The sequence below is a fragment of the Harpegnathos saltator genome, unplaced genomic scaffold, assembly GCF_003227715.2.
Source record: "Harpegnathos saltator strain DR-91 unplaced genomic scaffold, Hsal_v8.6 scaffold467, whole genome shotgun sequence".
Lineage (NCBI taxonomy): Eukaryota > Metazoa > Arthropoda > Insecta > Hymenoptera > Formicidae > Harpegnathos > Harpegnathos saltator.
The window spans coordinates 1,817,540-1,836,415 of NW_020230280.1; the positions used below are offsets into that span (position 1 = coordinate 1,817,540).

The 18,876-nt window shown below is 42.6% G+C and overlaps 1 protein-coding gene across 1 annotated transcript in view; it reads left to right on the forward strand.

Moving 5' to 3' along the window:
- Nucleotides 1–16,719, forward strand: part of Dbx (homeobox protein Dbx) — a 42,535-nt gene extending 25,816 nt beyond the window's left edge. Inside the window, exon 4 of the mRNA XM_011144121.3 lies at nt 15,345–16,719. Within this exon, the coding sequence (XP_011142423.2) occupies nt 15,345–15,587 (243 nt within the window). The 3' untranslated portion in view covers nt 15,588–16,719. The remainder of the gene's footprint in view (nt 1–15,344) is intronic.
- Nucleotides 16,720–18,876: the final 2,157 nt, after the last annotated feature.

Consider the following 18,876-nt stretch of genomic DNA (forward strand, 5'->3'; position numbering starts at 1 on the left):
GATTTCGCAGGAGAAGAAATTCTATACAAGCAGAAGAATATTCAAATGCACTTTTCAACGTTTAGAAATAATATTAGAATGTATACACATACACGCGAACAGCGCGACACCGTTCGCGTTTCCGTTGCCGTTCGCATCGCTCTCGCGACATTTCTCCCGGAAATATCACTTCCGATTCGTGCCAGATCGTAGCCACTCTCGCAGCTGTAGCCCGTTATACGATCCGCACGCAGACGGATTGTAAATTCGCAAATTGTATCCCGACTGTAAACCTTCTCCTCTCCTCTTCTCCCGTTCTCACCCTCTTCTCTCTCCCCTCCTCTCTCTCTCTCTCTCTCTCTCTCTCTCTCTCTCTCTCTCTCTCTCATCCCTTCATCGCAGACTGACGTCGATTTTGGGACATGTTTGGCTCTCTCGGCTCTGTGGGATCATATCTATAAAATCGAATGAGGGTATATAAAGATAAATACGAGATCTGCTCTTCCGTCGCGGAGAACCAGGAAAATCAGAACATCGCTGTTTTACAGATTTTACTTTCTACGGAAGGCTACGGAGCTCATGGAAGATCGACCAATTACAATCGATCATTCATGGACCTAAGGACTGCGGTTGGTTAATTTATTTATCGCTTAGATTTTACTTCTTACACTTTCCTGTGTGCTCCCGCGACTTACGCTTTCGAAAGAAATCTCTATCGTCGTGTGACTTCTCCTCGACGTATGTTCGAAATAATAAGCACGTCTCGAACGAAGACCGCCGTTTATAACGCATGGGTCGCGTTGTATCGCGCGTCGGAAATTGACATTCAAAATTCAACGACGAATACTGATACGCTCGGTCCAGGCAAGGAAAGGAGGTCACATATGCGACATCTCAGGCGCGACAGAATCCATGACTTTTTTCTCACTCCATATCAGCAATCGTCAGCTCATCTCTGACTGGATCGCGACGTGGCAGCTTGCGCTGCTCTTTTTACTTTATGATCGCGCCACCCTAACGGGACATCCTCGCTTTTTCGCGGGGATGACAGGAGCTTCTCTTCGACCTAGTTTTTTCTGAGAATTCCGAATTCGTCGTCGAACAATATTTCTTGTGCGACTCCGTGCTCTCTCTTAATCAATCTCATAAAAAGTCCGATACTTAATTATACTATCACGTTTTTTTCATTTCACGCGTGTTAATCACACATCATTGGCAGTTCTAACCTTTACACGGCGAACCCATCGCTTCGCCCAAGTTAAATATCGAAGAACATAAATATCGTCAAAGAATATATAAATAAATATATAAATATATCCCCCTCCCCCGTTAAAAAATAAATACCGAACATCTGTTAGTCAAGACTTGAGACGCGAGAATACGAAATGCGATGGCAAACAATTGTCCCTCGATAACTCAGTTGCGCGGAGATCGCTCGGATGAAATCATGGCGAATTTTTCAAGTAGAAAATAAGAGACGAGATGGTAGCACGCGCGCGCTGTTGATTTTTCCATACCGCCAGTGCCTCGGAGAATTAAGCCGGGAATTCGCCGGGCTTTCGCAATTACGCCTTTATCCGCTCTGAGAAAAACAATCGATTAAATCGTCACCGGCGCGGCGCGGCACCGCGCCGATAAATCCGCAAAGGCCCTTTTTCCCCTCTATTATCGCGCGACTTCCTTTCCATACATCAGGCAGCCGTCTGCCCTTCGCCCGCAGGATCGCGCCACGCCGGCAGCTTTGTGCCGTACTTTTTACGTTTGATCCACCCGACCCACACCCCCCGAGCCTCGCTGACCTCACCCCTCCTCCTCTTCTCCACCTCTTCCACCGCCACTTCCTCCCCCTCCTCCCCCTCCTCCTCCTCCTCCTCCTCCTCCTCCTCCTCCTCCTCCTCCTCCTCCTCCTCCTCTTCCTCCTCCTCCTCCTCCTCCTCCTCCTCCTCCTTCTCTTCTCGCCCCTGGTGTACCCAACGGACGGTAACCCCTACTCGCGGCTGTCGTCCCTTTAGCCCTCCTCCCACTCTTCAACCCCCTCTGGACCTCACCTCTCTTACCTCGCCCTTTCTATGCGGAGAGTCGACGCGGGTGTGAAGGGAGAAGTCACGGAGAGATAGAGATAGGGAGAGAAAGAGCGAGTGAGAAAGAGAGAAAGAGAGAGAGAGAGAGAGAGAGAGGGAGGGAGGGAGGGAGGGAGGGAGGGAGGGAGGGAAAGAGAGAGAGAAAGAGGTTTTCATGAGGCCCGGAAAAGTCTTCCTCTCGAAATAGAGAAAGCATCTCGTGATTGAATGAGAGATATATTAATGTCAGCGTGACGTGTAGGGCGACTTATTGGCTACAAATTCGGTCTGCGAATCGAGGTGAGTGTTTCTCTCTAATGAGAAGTTGTCGCATCGTCAGTATTTTCGGCCAACTCTGACGCTTCGGATTCAACAAGGAAGCATGCAGTGGCAGAGAGGGTCTCTCAATGCTCAGGTACTCGGCAATGACGAATAATTTATTACCGATTAATTTCATCACGTCGAAGATCACGCAAGGTAGAGTCTCTCGGTACTCCATCGTCGTACTCCACGAGAGGGTGTAATTCCCTTTGGGAATTATCGTCACCTCCTTTCAGCTTTTCGCGCGAACGGACCGTTCGGACTTTTTCTCTTACCTCTTTCCCTCTCCCGTCCTTCCCGCATTATTCCGAGATACGGAATTCAAGAGATTGGAGAGGGAGGTCAGAGGTTGAAAAGAGAACGAGAGAAAGAGAGAAAGAGAAAGCGGGAGAGATAGGGAGAGAAAGAGAGAGACAGAGGCAGAAAGGGAAGAGAGAAAAGGAGAAAGAGACAAGGACGATCATGGGGTGAGGATCCGAGGAGGGGGGTGGAGGCGGCAAGAGTGAGTGAGCTGAGGGGTAGTTCTGAGGCCGACGTCATAATCGATCGTCTTTTATTAAACTGCACCAGATGGCGCCACCACCACACTAGGCACAGCGTGGATAACACAGGGGGTTGAGTGAAAGAGCGGCGGGGGTGGAGGACGGCTGAGGGGCGAGGGGATGGCAGGGAGGGTGAGGTGCACGAGGGGTGAGGTGAGGAGGGTAGGCGGAAGTAAGGGCGGGCGCGTGAGTGCGAGGAATGGAGCAGGGAGTTAAACGAAGGAGGATTTCCAGCCAGGGTTCCTCCAGAAGGGATGGAGAAAGGGTGGAAGAGATAGAGAGAGGAAGAGAGACAGGCTGAGAAAGAGAGAGAGAGAGAGAGAGAGAGAGAGAGAGAGAGAGAGAGAGAGAGAGAGAGAGAGAGAGAGAGAGAGAGAGAGAGAGAGAGAGAGAGAGAGAGAGAGAAAGAGAGCGAGTGCGAGAGAGGCCGCAGCCAATCGTTTAACGATTACCCACTCGCGCACACTATATAACGCCTCTCGGATGTCGTCGTTATGCTCGAACCTCGCAACTATAGCGATATTTGAGCGATCCTGAATGGGTGGACCGGTCGTAAATATTCGGGGGATGATTGGGGATAAACGATTGGTTGTTCGATCGGCATTGCAATGAGACGCTCATGATCATCAATGGATGGCCGAGGTTTCTTAGAAATCTCACCAGATTTATCAAGCTCATATTAATCCCTTGCGTCGACACTTAATTCACCTTCCTGCGGGATTTAGATATTGACGTTTAGAAGAAATAAAAATGTACACTACAATGTGCGTTTGTTCTGGACATTTTCGCACCTCAAGCGTTTTTTATCTTTATTATTCATTACATGTCGAAGAAAGATAAAATGATGCAAATGATTTAGCATGAAAGCGTTCAAAACGAATGAAACCTACATGTTCGAAACGTAGTAAGAGAATGATTTTGATTTGTAAATAATAGAAGATCTAGGAGATTCCTGGAAACAACAGTTAAGGTATCGCTATAGTTGCGAGGTTCGAGCATAACGACGACATCCGAAAGGCGTTATATAGAGTGCGCGAGTGGGTAATCGTTAAACGATTGGCTGCGGCTTCTCTCGCACTCGCTCTCTCTCTCTCTCTCTCTCTCTCTCTCTCTCTCAGCCTGTCTCTTCTGGTTACGTCTTTCTTTATCTTATTAATAAAGTGATTTGTACCTCAAAATAATCGCTCACATTTTGCCAATAGCAATGTTTTTATATATCAGCATATAGTTGCTTCTTCAAAAGATGCAATACATGAAGATGCTTTCACGACTATCGCTCTCGGCCGCTGGCAAGAACCAGCCATACACTCAGAGAAAACGAAAACGTACATCGTATTATATGTCCGAGACATAATGGGTGATTTTGCTTTGTAAATAGTAAACAATCTAGGAGAATAATTTCTCAATACAAGGAGTTAATATATAGTCGTTACGCGAAACTTGTCCTAAGTGAGGTACTCAAATTTGAGTTTAGAGTTAGATGTGAGTTTCTCAGTGGAGTCGCGATTGCAAATATGTCATGTGACTCAACTGCAAAACTCAAATCTAATTCTAAATTCAGATATGCGTATCTTATGTGAGAGATAAGTAAAGAAATTAGTGAAAATATTATATTAATATTATAATATTATATTAATATCATTAGTAAAAATATGCGCCTTGAAATGAATTTAATTTTTGTCTGATATATTGGAGAAGGTTGTACTAATTAAAGGTTTAACTAATTAACATAAGAGCCACGTTAAATTCACTGTTAATTAATATTCGAACGCGTTTATTTCGATCGAGTCTACGCGATATACGCGTCCTCGCGATACAGAGAAAATCTTAGGATATTTCTTTATGCGCTCGCTAGAACGTAGTTCGAGGGAGTATCACGATGGACGTTGGCTCTTTAATGTCTAATACATATATAGTATGGACCATAACTATATCGCGCTTCTTGCAACCGAGGGTGAAGATATTGAAATCGACACGCTGCTCGCTCACAGCCGGGTTTTCCGAGGAAGCATGCTTGAAATTCGAGTTAAGAGGGGTCCTGCTCCGGTATCGCTTATACCATTCGCACCGATGAACTTGACAGCTACCTGTCGATGATTCGGTGGAGAACAAGATACAATTAGGGGAAAGCTTTATACTTCCTCCGATGGTCACTAATGGCTTAAATATAAGTCATTATAAATCAGTCACACATTACAGGCAGAATAGGACTCGATCGCTGCGCGTTCAGAAACTCGTTTCCAGAAATGTTATAAAAATTCAGATAGCAGATAAGTCACTGATATATAATGGATATATGACACAGATATAATACGGTTAAATAATAACAAATAATATATGATAAATATAACGGATGATAAACAAGGAAAAGCAGGACTCGTTTTGCAGAAGAAAAATCCGAAGGAGTAGCTTTTCGCGTCGCGATCAATTTTCCTGCAGTCTTTCGCCCTTCGTCCTCAGTTCCGCGATCTTTCGTCGGCGAGGAGCTAGGAACCACTTAAATAGTCGATTTCGTCGTTCATTCGGGATTCTCCAGACGAACGGCATAAACTGGCAAATCGCGTGTACAACGCGGGAAAACCGCACAGGGCTGGCTTTACTCTCGATCTTCTCTCGCACCCTCGACGCACTCTCTCTCTCCCCCTTTCTTTCCCTTTCCCAGCACCTCGCCTCTCTCTCTCTCTCTCTCTCTCTCTCTCTCTCTCTCTCTCTCTCTCTCTTTCTGTCTCTCTCTCTCTCTCTTTGCTTCTTTTCGTTTTGCGTTTACCGAGAGACGGCGGTGATTGATTGTCCCGTCAGCGGCAGGCAGGCAGGCAGGCAGGCAGGCTGGCCGGGAACTAACAAAAGTAACAAAGCACCTCCGTCCTGAGAGAACGACGACGACGATGCCGTCGCCGTCGCCGCCGCGCTTTTCGGCGAAGTTGAATTGTTCGCCGATTCACGGATTTCGACGCTCCGCTCGTCCGTCCATCCTGCCTGTCCGCTCACTATGTACTTCACTGTCCGTACTATATGCGCAATCTCGTAAGGTAAAAATCGCTAGACGATGCTTCGCGAGACATAAGTCATTATTAGATACAAGTTATTATGCGCACGAAAGAAACGATTGGTTCAACTCACGTGGCGATGGACGGGCCAAACTGATTGGGACAGAATTTCCGGTTCTTGAAAGCGAAAATGTCGTTGATCACAAGGATCAAAAGTTCCGTTTTCCTCAAGGAGAACGCGTCCGTTGAGTCCGTTCGTTGTCGCATTAATTCAATCGATCTTTTTTCCCTGCAGCTTTTAGCTACATAATAACTTCATTATTCCCCTGTTTAAAAAAGTGAAATGCTTTGAAGCTTGCGAAGCGTTCAATGGATTGCATTCTGAATCACGAGACCCGTTTGAATGGAGAGAACTCCCGAAGTAACGAGATGACGTTAAGTGACGTCTTAATAACGTCTTAATAACGTTTTAATGACGTCTCTAACCTTACCTTGCCACTTGACTCGCAACGTCGAGACTACACGGAAAAGAAATCTCAGAGCTCGTGTAACTGAATAGAGAAACAGACAAAAATTCGACGATGGGAAAATGTCTCTGTTGGTCATTCAGCTATGTTAAAACTGGCTTGAGATAATTGAGGATAATCGACTGATCCTAGAAACCTCCTGCAGAAATCTTTCCGTTTTTGTAACCGAGTGTTTTCTCTCTACACTCCCCGTCGCCCTCGTTGCCACCTCCACCGAATTCCGAGGTACACGGATGATGTGAACGGAATCTTCACGCTCTCACGCGACTAAGATCGTAGGATCCTTCCTTCCTCTTATACGAGCTCCAACACCCTGCATGATCGCTTTCCTCTGCTTTGGACTACTAGTCTGTGCGGTGCAACATTTTTCAAGTTTGACATTTCGATAATACCGAAATCCATTTTTGATAGCTGAATCCATTTTTGATAGCTGAAGTCTGAAGCGAAATCCGGTGGCAGAACGTCCAATATGAGCCCATCGTGAAATTTCTAATTTAAAAAACGTTGCACCTCTCATAGTCACCACACCACTTCCAGGCTCGCTTGTTTTACTGTACCGAAATTTAACAAGTAGAACAATTTCTTCAAAAGGTCATGACACTGAAATCCAAGCACCGAAAGGATATATCGAAACAAAATTTCACCCCGAAATAGCGGGCGCACTATCTCGTTGTACAACCGGCTGCATTTATTGTCTATTTATTTGAGCGTGCAACTAATAATACCCCTGTGTGCAATGTTTCTCTCGGGGTAACTGTATTTCAGCGAAATTGTAATTGACGATTTCACTTCGGCAAGATCGCATCTCGGGACGTCGTTTCGGTGCTCGACTGTCGGCATCACGACTTTCCGCGAGACCGTCCCAACCGTCCGGATTTCACGATTCGGCTTTTTTCCGAAACAACGCGCGTGTCCGCCGGTTTCCAACACACGGATCCCCTCTCTCGTTCCGCCGTGCCGTTAAACGTCCGTATGTGCATTATAATAAATAAACGAGTAAACGAGCGGCCGTCGGGCAAACTACCGACGGGTAATTACACGTCGAACTATGAACGTGGGATACTCTCCCCGGGTAAGGTGAGAAAGTTATACGCGTCTGTGACGAATTAATTCACCTATACTCGACCCCCGCGCAAATTTTCGTACGGCCGGGACGTATGCGCTTGACATCATGTAGACCCTAACGATCTCTGACGCGCTAATACACTCTTTAGCTCCAGGGTGCTACCCAGACTGTGCGCCGTTACGCTGACCGTTTACAACCTTCGACACGTAAAATTCCAGCTGCGTGCTTGTGTGCGTGCTTGTATACCATGCGTATGTATGGTATTTATCAGCCGCGCGTTCACGTAAGTGACGTGCGTACAGTTTCGGAATATTTAGCTTCTTCGCGTTCAAAAGCTCGCGACCCGTTGGGTACGGCTGCCTCGTTAAATACGGCTGGAGTTTTAACGCGCAGCGACAACCCCTTCGCACCGAGATCGCGCCGTTAAAATTGTCTCTCTTTCTCTCCTTCCCCCTTTCTCTCTCTTTCTTTCTCTCTTTCGCTCTCGGTGGTGTCGCGATATACTCGCGCTGTACGCGGTGTATCTGGTGCTCATGCTCTCATGAACCGTTCTGGACGCGAGCAGCGAACGATAAGTATGCCTTTCTGTCTACCTCAACATTATACGCGATGCTCGATAAGGAAAACGTAACTTGAAGATTCGGGAAGGCATATTGGCATTCGCCAATAAGCGTGCGAGTTAAGTACACAAGTTTTAACACATTCGCTTCAGATGACTTGTATATAAGTCTCCTTTGAAGTCGGGTGGTGCATATATGAGTTTCTAGATTCCTCACACTTCTGCTGCAAAATATTTCTTTTTAAAGTATCAGTTCATTAAAAAGTTACCTAGCACTTTCTCTTATACCTAACGTAAAATGCTTAGCCAAATGCGGCGGAATCGCCCTGATTGGCTTTAACCCTTTTATTTCTAATGTCAACTTTCGTCGGCGCTTGGTACTTTGTACCGATAGAGAGAGAGAGAGAGAGAGAGAGAGAGAGAAAGAGAGAGAGAGAGAGAGAGAGAGAGAGAGAGAGAGAGAGAGAGAGAGAGAGAGAGAGAGAGAGAGAGATTAGCGCCTGTAATAATTATTTTGATTCATGTAGTAAAAATAATAAAAGATGAGAAACCAGATATTAAATAATGCGAGGTGATTGTTATTTGGGCTTATGTGTTGCCCCTTGTTTTAAAATATATTATACGAAATTATATTATTACTAGTATATTAATTGTTATAGATTGTTTTTGTTAAAAAATATATGGTTTAAAATAATGCAGTATAATAAAGAGAAATATTGTCTCTATTAGATTCTATTTTTAACTAACCAAACCTAAATTACTCTATAAGATTAAATATATTTCATTCTATCAATATTTACAAAGTAAACACTTCCGGTGGGGCCCGTCATGGCGGAAGTCTACTCGTAGACACGTATCCTCTAAAGGGGTTAAGGGGAAAGGGTTAAATGCTCCGAAGCGAATGTGTTAGTTTTAAGATTCAGTACAAAATCGCTAGGATCTTCTAGTCGTACGAATCTCTCCTGAGACGTTGACATAAATCTATCACTGTGCGGCGAATGTACTGTTATGACAGGGTCGTAAGGGGCAGAGAGGGGACAGCGAATATCGTCCCCTCTCTGCTCAATCAATAAATCAATATTGCGTACAATTAAAAAATTCTAATAACCTAGCTGGATAATGTTGAGCTATTACGCGCGGAGGGGAGTTATAGAATTGACGAGAGGGCTGGATTAACGAGATAGAGAAGTGCGTTTTACTTTCCGAAATTATGTCTCGGATGTTGTTGTACTGTTCACGAACCAAAATCTAGGCATGTTTCAGGCACAGATTTTTGTTTTCTGAGCGTTCTAATATCCATTGTCGATAGTGAAAATCTATAATAACGCAACATCAAAAATGGATTTTTGGCAGCGAATATCGGAGCCTAACTAGACGTGTACGTCCCGCGCGAGCGTCAATTAAATGCCAACACGAAGGGTTCATTTCGACGGGGAGCCTCGGCGTCGCTCGATTAGAAGGGGTAAGAATGGACGAGCGGTCACGTGTGTGGACGCGGGAGAATGCTCTGATTTCATCATTGAATATTTTACTCTTCCGTCGCGCTGAGGAGACGCGTAGGTTTTTGCAAATCAAATCTCGCGCACTGAACAAAATGCACGCGAGCAGGCGGTGAAAGTTAAAAAATTCCGTCTGTGCCGAAACGAGTTTTGTTGTTGTGCGATTTGATGATAAAGTTTGCGGAAAGAAAGAGAGGGAGAAGAATCGAGATATTGTCGCTCGATATCGATGAAATCTCACGTGAACCTGAAGAGATGCGATATCGATGCGGCGATCTGATTTTAATGTTCTTTTCTTCTCTCTCTCTTTCTCCCTTCCCCTTCCTCTCTCTTTCTGTTTTCCTCTTTTTCTCTTTTCAATTTTTCGCTACTTATTTTAAGATCCATCCGGGGTTACCGCTGGTGAAATTTAATACTCGTTATGAAATACCGCCGTGGCTCCCGTGATTTCTATCGGCAACTATACGATCAAATTCCGCCCGTAATTCACGATGAATTGATTTCGGCACTACATGCGTGTGAACTGTGATTGACTTCTGGTTAAACGCGTATCCTGCAATATTACAGCGTTAGGTAAATGCTACAAATATTATTGACACGCAATTGGGCGAGCGCGAGTCAGCGCGTTACACCGATAAAACGAATCATGTAATTGATAGAATTATTAGTGTCGCGTTGAGGTCTATAATGATGGGGGGGGGGTGTATCGCGGATCGAAACGTCCTGTCAGCGACTTTATTACATGTTTCGGCACTTAATGAGAGAGAAAGCTCGCGATAATTCATGACGTGCATGACGAGCTCCATAGCATAAAAAATGGAGACTCTGCGTGTTCCCGGTGAGACGAAAAAGAAAGAGGAAAAAAGAAAAACTTACCAGAGCTTCCGAAGTATCCTCATAACTTTGTACCTTGGAATTTCACACTGTCCGGCTCGTTCGCTCTCGCGTTCTTTACCGCGTCATCGATGCGAAGAATGTGATTTTGCCTCGTCGAAACGTGCATTCTGTGGTGCAACCGGCGGAATCTCACGGAGTGAGAAAAAATTGACATACTTTGGAAAATCGCAGGACAATCGACCTCCGCTTCGCGAAATCGACCGGTTTTTCAGGAACTCGCGGAATCTCACAGGACGAAATCGGAGCGCAATTTCGCGCAATTTCGCGAATAATTACGGATCACAGAACAGGGATCGCTCGGCAAAAATCTGAATTCGCGCTGGTCGCGATGTTTATTTGCAGGCACGCGGTGTATGCCTCGCGCATGCTATGCGCGGATTAAACGGAGCTTTCAATCTCGTCCGAATTATCGGCGAGTGTTTCGCCGAACAATTATTCCTCGTTACGATCTTTTTGCTCGGACGCCGCGCGATGCCGCGCGATACCGCGCGCGCTCGTCTAATTAATAAATAAAACGCGAATAAATCGAGCGGCTCAAAGCGCGCGAGACGAACGGGAGGCGTTTTATTACAGAACTCGCCGATTAATGACGCGATTATGCTTGATCGCGAGCGTGCTTTCAATAGCGCTCACGTAAACAGCTCTATTCGAGCGCTCATGCTCGCGATTCCTTTCTCAACGCCGCGGACCCGCCGCGACCCCGCTAAAGCGGAAAAATACATTAACGCGTCAAACACCCTCCTCCTCCGCCGCCACCCTCTCCTCCGTCCGTCCTCGTCGCCCACCTGCCCACGCTGTCCCCCGCCCCTTCTCCCTACTCCGTCCCGCTGCCGCTACCGTTTTAACTCGCGCGGTGTCAAGCGCACACGCCTCCTCCGTCGAGTGACCGGGGCACTGCATCGAAAATATCGCGTAAAACGTTTCATGGGATATTAAAAAATAATAAATTACATTAAATTTCAATCTCTCTAGGTCGAGCGGTATTAATGATGGCGCGCGGTGTCAAACGCACGCCCCGGCATGCGTGCGTGCGCCGAATAAGATATACGTTACTGAAAGTGTCGAAAATTTCCGCGCGTCATCCCGGCCCATCGGCGCGTGAAACACTTTGAAAAATATTTCCACCTTCTCCCCCTCCCACAGATTTGATTTCTCCCTCTCTGGCTCCGGCAGTGAAAGAGAAGAGGAAGAGAAAAATTGGCGAGGCGGGGGTTACCGAGGGGGTTAATACGTTGCTGTTGAATTATGCGCCGATCCGTTCACTTCTTTGTTCGCGCGAAAATCGGATTGATCTCACCTGTTTATTAATCGCTCGATCGCTCTAATAATCGCCTTTATGGACGCATTCGTCGGTCGCATGAACGGACCTCTCTGTTTCATTCGGTGGGTCATTAGCCGAGAACGGCCAGTCCGGTCTTTCAATCATTCTTCAAACCGGAGAGACGCGATCGATCTTGCTTTCGGATTTCGTAGTATCAGTCGTACTGTCGTATCATAGAAATTAAAAAAATATAGAATGAAGCATGCTATCGCGTGCTGTTTGCGAAAAGTGCACGGAAATCAAGTCTAGTTTCTGAGCCGTAACTCGTGCGGCTAACAATGTGTTGATATGAGAGAGAGAGAGAGAGAGAGAGAGAGAGAGAGAGAGAGAAGCGCAACATTGATTGTGTTTCCCCGATAGATAGAACGTTTTCTCTCTGTCAGTTACTTTACTGCTTGTTATATTCTTTATATGATATATAATTTATAATATATATGATACATAATTTATACGATATGACATGGAAATATAAGAAATTATGATATTATATCATATTGATATATGATATATTATAATATGATATTAAATGTCATACGTTGCGCGCACATATTATGTATTATACAAGGTGTCCGGGATCTTTTGGAAACTGTAAAGAAATTGTTAAGATTAATCAGATCAAACTGAGAAGAAAAATCATGTACCATTTTGCAAAAATCGCAATAGTTATTAAGTTATTAATGATTGAGAATGACTACATCTAGAGATTCTTTTAATTAAAAATTTGCGTACTTATTTGCAAATTAGTAAAGTTTTTTGTTCAGAATGAGTTAATCTACAATTACATGACGGCTATTGTGTCTAGCGATAAATATGAGTATATTGAACTTTGAACCTTGAACTTGTCGCTAAGCGACAGTTCTGAACAAAAAGGTCCTTTGCCATTTTGCAAATGTATGCAAATTTTCAAGTTATCAATTAAAAGAACCTTTAGATGTGGTAATTTTTATTCATTAATAACTTCATGACTATTGCGATTTTTGCAAAATGGTACTTGACTTTTCTTTTCAGTTTGACCCGATCTTTACAATTTTTCGTTTCCAAAAGATCCCGGACAGATCCTGTATATCATATATCTTGTTTTTATATCGTATTATACCCTAAAAAGGCTTTTACTGTAAATAAAGATCATTAATAATAATAATAATTATTATTATTACTATTATTATAATATCATACCATATACAGTCTGTTCAACAAGAAAGCGTTGGTGATAATCTGAAAAGAATAAAGAATAAAGTCAAGTGGTTTTTTAAACAAAAATAGAAGATTTTTAATAATGCTCAATTATCTAATATTTGATCCCGTCGCTTCCATTATCAATTATTGCTTGGCACTGTTTTTGCATATTTTTGGCCAGATTTTCGGCGTATTCTGGTAATAAAGAACGCCATATTGTTTTTATTTTTATGCACAGTTGCTTAAAAGTGAAGACACGCTTTCTTTTAAATTTCATCTTAAGGTATGACCACATTTTCGATGGGATTTGCGTCTCGATAGAATACCGGCCAATCCATCATAGTTATGCCATTTTCGAACTTTTCTGACAGCAGTGGTTTTTTCATGGTGGACCGAAATGTGATGATGCCGGATCATTTTCATGCAGGCGACTTCTGATGGTATTAAGCGAAATATGTTCACCTTTTCGGCGAAGTTTTACTTGGACCTAACGCAGGGTAAGACTGGGATTCGTCTGAAAAAGACACTTTAGAAAGATCGCTTTGTTCTCCTTCGAAGTTGTTGTATGAGACAGCCCACTTTCTGGCAGGTCGTCAACATTTCCAGCGGTTTTGAATTTATTTACTCACTTCCTTACGAAAGCCTCTGACTTCTTAATTGCTCTAGCAGTTGTCGCGATTGTTAATTTTGGTCCTTTAGAATGGTTAATAAGAAAAACCGCCTCCTGACGCTTCAAATATTTTACACTTATTTTTAAAAATAATGTTTACTTTTAATAACTACTCAATGCAACTTTTTGACGTACACTGCGCAAAAGAAGTTAGATTCAAGATTCAAACGGTATAAGGTAGATGGTGCTACCATGATTTTCTACAAAAATATCACCAACGCTTTTTTGTTGAACAGACTGTATTACATCATATCATATCAAATTATATTATATTTAAACTTATATGCATTTTAATGCTGATGCGGAGAACAAGGAAACGAGTGAAACGCATGCAAGATGGAATCAGAACGAGCGAATTTATAATCGAAAGCAACGATTCTCACAGCTCCCATCTGTCGTTTCTTCGTTCTCGCTAAACGGTGTTCTCGTGAATTATCATCTGCGGAACGCCACAGTGTCCTCGAGGGTACGTTGTTGCCCTCGATGAAGGTGAGTCCGCGACAGTGTCAAGCGCACACCTCGGCGGCGAATGAGAATTCGGGAAGCGGTTTAGGTAGATCAATTCGCCGCGGACTGGGGGTCAGCGATTCGCTCAAGGTAGAACGCGTATAATAAAGTGGCTAATGGGGCGGTTACGGCGAGGGTGGAAGTGCGCGCGGGGCTGTTGGACGGGAGTCTCGGTGTGCGTTTGACGTTGGCCTGTTCGCCAGTCCCGTGAACGCGTAAGTCTTTAACGCGGCAAAATAGTGGCAGCCTCGTGTTATATCGTTCAATGATGAGTGACTTACCGTAGATTATCGTCGTGCACGACGGGCCTTTATCCTCGTGGGTAACTGTGCGTGAAACTTGCGCTGTACATAACGAAGAAAAAAAAAGAATTTTGGGAGGAAGTAACGGTGTCTGAAATTTGTGCAGATCTTGTTGCACAAATTGCAATCAGTCAAGTTGAATAAAAAGCCAGACCGACAATTTGACGTAGGAGTGGAAATTATATATCGGCATTTCAGTTGTTATATGCCATTGAAATCGAATTTGGCACATGGGCAGCAAAAGTACTTTCAACGAAAACACGCTTGCCTTGTTTATTGTCACGTTCGTTCAACCAATCTTTCCCCTCTGTATAAAATTTGATCAGAGATGAAACGAGATTCACGAGACTGAAACGTAATTGTTGCATGTGATACAGATGTCAGCTTTTCAGCTTATTAAAAGTTTGATCTGATTATACGAGTAATTCTGTCCTTGGTAGAAGGTTAAGTGAATCAGACTAATTAATGCAGAATCATTAAATATATGAAATATATATAAAGCTGTCGTCTGCAAAATATTGTTTCATACACCTCACTCACGGTCTCGAAGACATTTACCCGACTTGCCTTCGGGGGATCGATTCAAAAACTTTAAAAAACTGTGTGACACGGAATATATAAAAAATACGTCTTTCATTTTTAGGTACTTTATGTACACAAAGCCTATAACGGGATCAGTGAGGAGCACTTCCGTGTGCTTCCTTGTAAGCCTCCGCTCCCTCCACCGCTTTAATCCTATATCGATTTTTAGTCATTAACACCCTTTTTATGAACATTTCATGAGTATATCTTGTATATATTTTTTCTAGTAATATAAGGAAAGAGAAAAAGCAGCAGTTTTAGAGAGAGAAAAGGGGGGAATGCCTTTACGATCAGATTTCTTCGCAAACTGTTAACGGCCCGGGGTCGGGCGCGCGGGTTGTGTTCGCAGGTGAAGATCTGGTTCCAAAATCGACGTATGAAGTGGAGGAACAGCAAGGAGCGGGAGCTGCTGGCGACCGGTGGCTCACGCGAGCAGACGTTGCCGAACAAGAACAACCCGAATCCGGATTTGAGCGACGCCGACGGCGATAGGCCGAGGATGGACCTGAGCGACGTCAGTCCGCTCACGAGCCCTCAGAGGCCCGAAGAGCAGACGGAGAACGAGGAGGACGAGGAGATCAATGTCACGTGATAAAACAACCTCGCTCTGTCCGGCGTATGTTCCCCCGTGCAGCTCGAGGAGAAGTAGTAGACAATTCTTAATTCCGGAGGCAGACCCAAGTATACATATACATATACCGGCTGGACCAAAAAATAAATTAAAAAAAGAAAATGAAAAAGTCACGGACATAAAGCGGATTTTGCGGTGGAGACGCTCGCGGAAAAATCGCAAATAGAGAGAGAGAGAGAGAGAGAGAGAGAGAGAAGGAGGAGGAGAGAAGAGGGAGAGATTCAAAGATTTCCTCGTTTCCGACGCGTTATATTATATATCGCGGATCGCGATTTTCAATGCCCGTCGATCATCGCCGTTTCTTCTTGAGCTATACTTTGGGCCATCCGGTATGCGTTACAGTCTAACAACGAAAAATGTGCAAAGGGGAGAAGACGAAGGAATGAACGAAAGGGAAGGGAAGAGAGAGAAAGTAAGAGGGACAGAAATATCGCGCCAGTTCGAAGGAGATTGCTGTTAATTTTAACCGTGCATTTTCCAGTTGTCCGATTTTTCAATTGCCGACTGTATTTCCGGATAATTGGATCGCTCAAGCGCGCTCCAGATTCATCGTACGGCAGAAGAAACCCGATCAATCTGCGCGACGCTATGTCATCTACATTCATGGAAACTCGCGTGACATTCTTGTGTTTAATGAAACGTTGAGTGTGTTTAGTCCGGCCATAGAAGCATCGGCTGTTTCTTCTTATTTCACGAGGGAGGCGAAGAATTATACTCGTATAGTTCCGCAGTATTGGATAGATGAATAAATATAGATGTTACCACTTGAAGATAGTCCGAACGTTAGACGCGATTAGTGGACCAGCTTTAACGACGATAAACGACAGAAATAGCGGCATACCCGATCGAAACGGACATCTCGAAAGCAAAACATTCATTCCTCGCGGCCTCGCAGATGATTGTTAATTAATCCACTTTACTACGACGACTACGTATGTATTGGGCGAAAGTATTGCGATGTTGAAAAGCGGGAAGAAAATATTATACATTTGAAAAAATTTATATCGCAAATAGAGACTTACAAAGAAGGGCAGCTTCTACTCCCTTATTCTTCGCATGCATAAATCGTAAAGCTTAAAACAGCACCCGAGAAAAAGAAGATCATGTATCAATTTGATTCATATATGGCTATGTATAAATCATGCATAATCATATATGTTCATAACGAAAAAAAAATGCAAATATAATCGAAGCAAATACTTATACGTCTGTCAGATAGGTTTATTTCGATAAAATTATTTCTTCTTTTTTCCGTTTAATATCATTCTTTTTCTATATGGACATGTATGATAATACATGTGACCATATATAAACAAAATCTGTATGCAATTTACGTATAATCATATCTAATTTTATATAATTATATATAATCATATATGATTTTCTTGGGGCATAATGGATCTGCGGCCTATACTCACGTCATTCAATGCTAAATGGAGCTTTCCAATACAATTGGATATAATTGGCATCAAAAAGCGATATTTATATTAATTGGATAATTAGATGAACCATTACAGCCCACATTTAGTAATAAATGAAGGCGTGGATACGAACCATTATCGTTTTTCTGTTTTTGATATCGCAGAAACATGCAACACGTCACATGGACACTTTATAATATTTCGAAACGTATTTAATATGCAACGACAGAACTTTTAAAAATTATTAAAAATATGTTCCATTCACCGGGTATTATCTGCTGCATTTCATGCTATACCAAAATACATAAAAAAATGTTAGTATAATAATGAAGCCAAGTAAACATTCGTCTAACACAGAGAGTAATATTTTTGGAACATAAAACTGGGTCAAAAAGAGAAAAAAGAACAATTATCTTCTTAGAAATATCTTCTAACACTTTAATTAATTTCGCCTACGTTTTTCTTTGTACGTCCACACTCTGTGATTTTTCTTTCTTTTTCTTTTTAAAATTAATCCATACTACTCACAAGTTATGTAAAATCTTAAAAATATAATACAATATGGAAAAGTCGAAGATGTTTTGACGAAATGAATGTTGCGTTCATCATATTCAACATCAGAGATTGGAGAAAAATGATCAGAATTATTGCGATGAAAGATTTTGCCGATAATAATAATAGGAACCAGTAGTGAAAACCAGAGTGAAAAGAGAGGAAAGGAAGAGAAATTTTCGAGCGGCAGTTGGAATGAATTTAACAAATGACAATTATCTTCCCTCTTCCCCCGTGATTTTTTATAATTTAATTATTTTATAGTTAGGGTTTCGACGATTCTACGCTCAAAATAAAATTATCGTATTCATAACTGTCCAAAGTGGTAATCGTTGCATGAGGCCTGTGCTTGAAGTGCTTGAAGTAGACAAAGATTGAAGAGCTTCCTTTTGGGCCAAAATTGTTTCACCACGGTTCTGAAGGGCTTGACGAGTTCGTCCAAATACGCAACAGTGGTGCTCTGCGAGAGATAGGAGATACGGATGGCGGTCGTATCGTCGCGGAATACAATATAAGGGAGTCGAAGCCGTTTCGATAATATGGATATTGCGTTTGTCACATCCGAAATTAAAGGTTGGACGTAAAGGGTTCAGTTGATAACAATTAAAATGATTAAAATTAAGGATGCTGTTAGAATGATATGTTGAGCGTAAAAAGGTTTTGGGCGGAAAAAAAGAGAAAAAAGAAACAGAGCTTAAATTTTTAAACGACAGTTTATTAATATGAAATGAATTTGTATTAATTAAACAATCACAATAATCATAAATGTAACTATATATTCTCTTACCATCTGCTTTGCTATGAATATGATAAAAATAATAAAAACGGAATAATGAAAAAAAATCATTTTTTAGCAACGTGTGTAACCATGTAAACGGCATATTTCACTATATTTGTAACTCCAAATTATCATAGATTTAGTAAAAAAAAGAAAGAAAAGGAAAAAAGTACAACATATACAAAAGCGATAAGAAAATTGAATATATTTTTTAAATTAAAAATTAAAAAACTAAAACCAGATGAATATTGTAGATTCAATTATATATAAGAAGGTTCTAACTATTACTACTCTAACCCGAGTAGAAATTATTATTAACAAGAGCTGATCTCAATAAGTTTTAATTAAATTAACACATGATATTAAGAAAATTTCGGGCAAAAGTAAGGATAAATTTCTACTCGACAATATATAATACAATGAACATTTGTGGGTGGTGTATCTTACTTTCAATTTGATCTGCTATAACAATATTTGATAACGTTTTACTTTGTGAAAG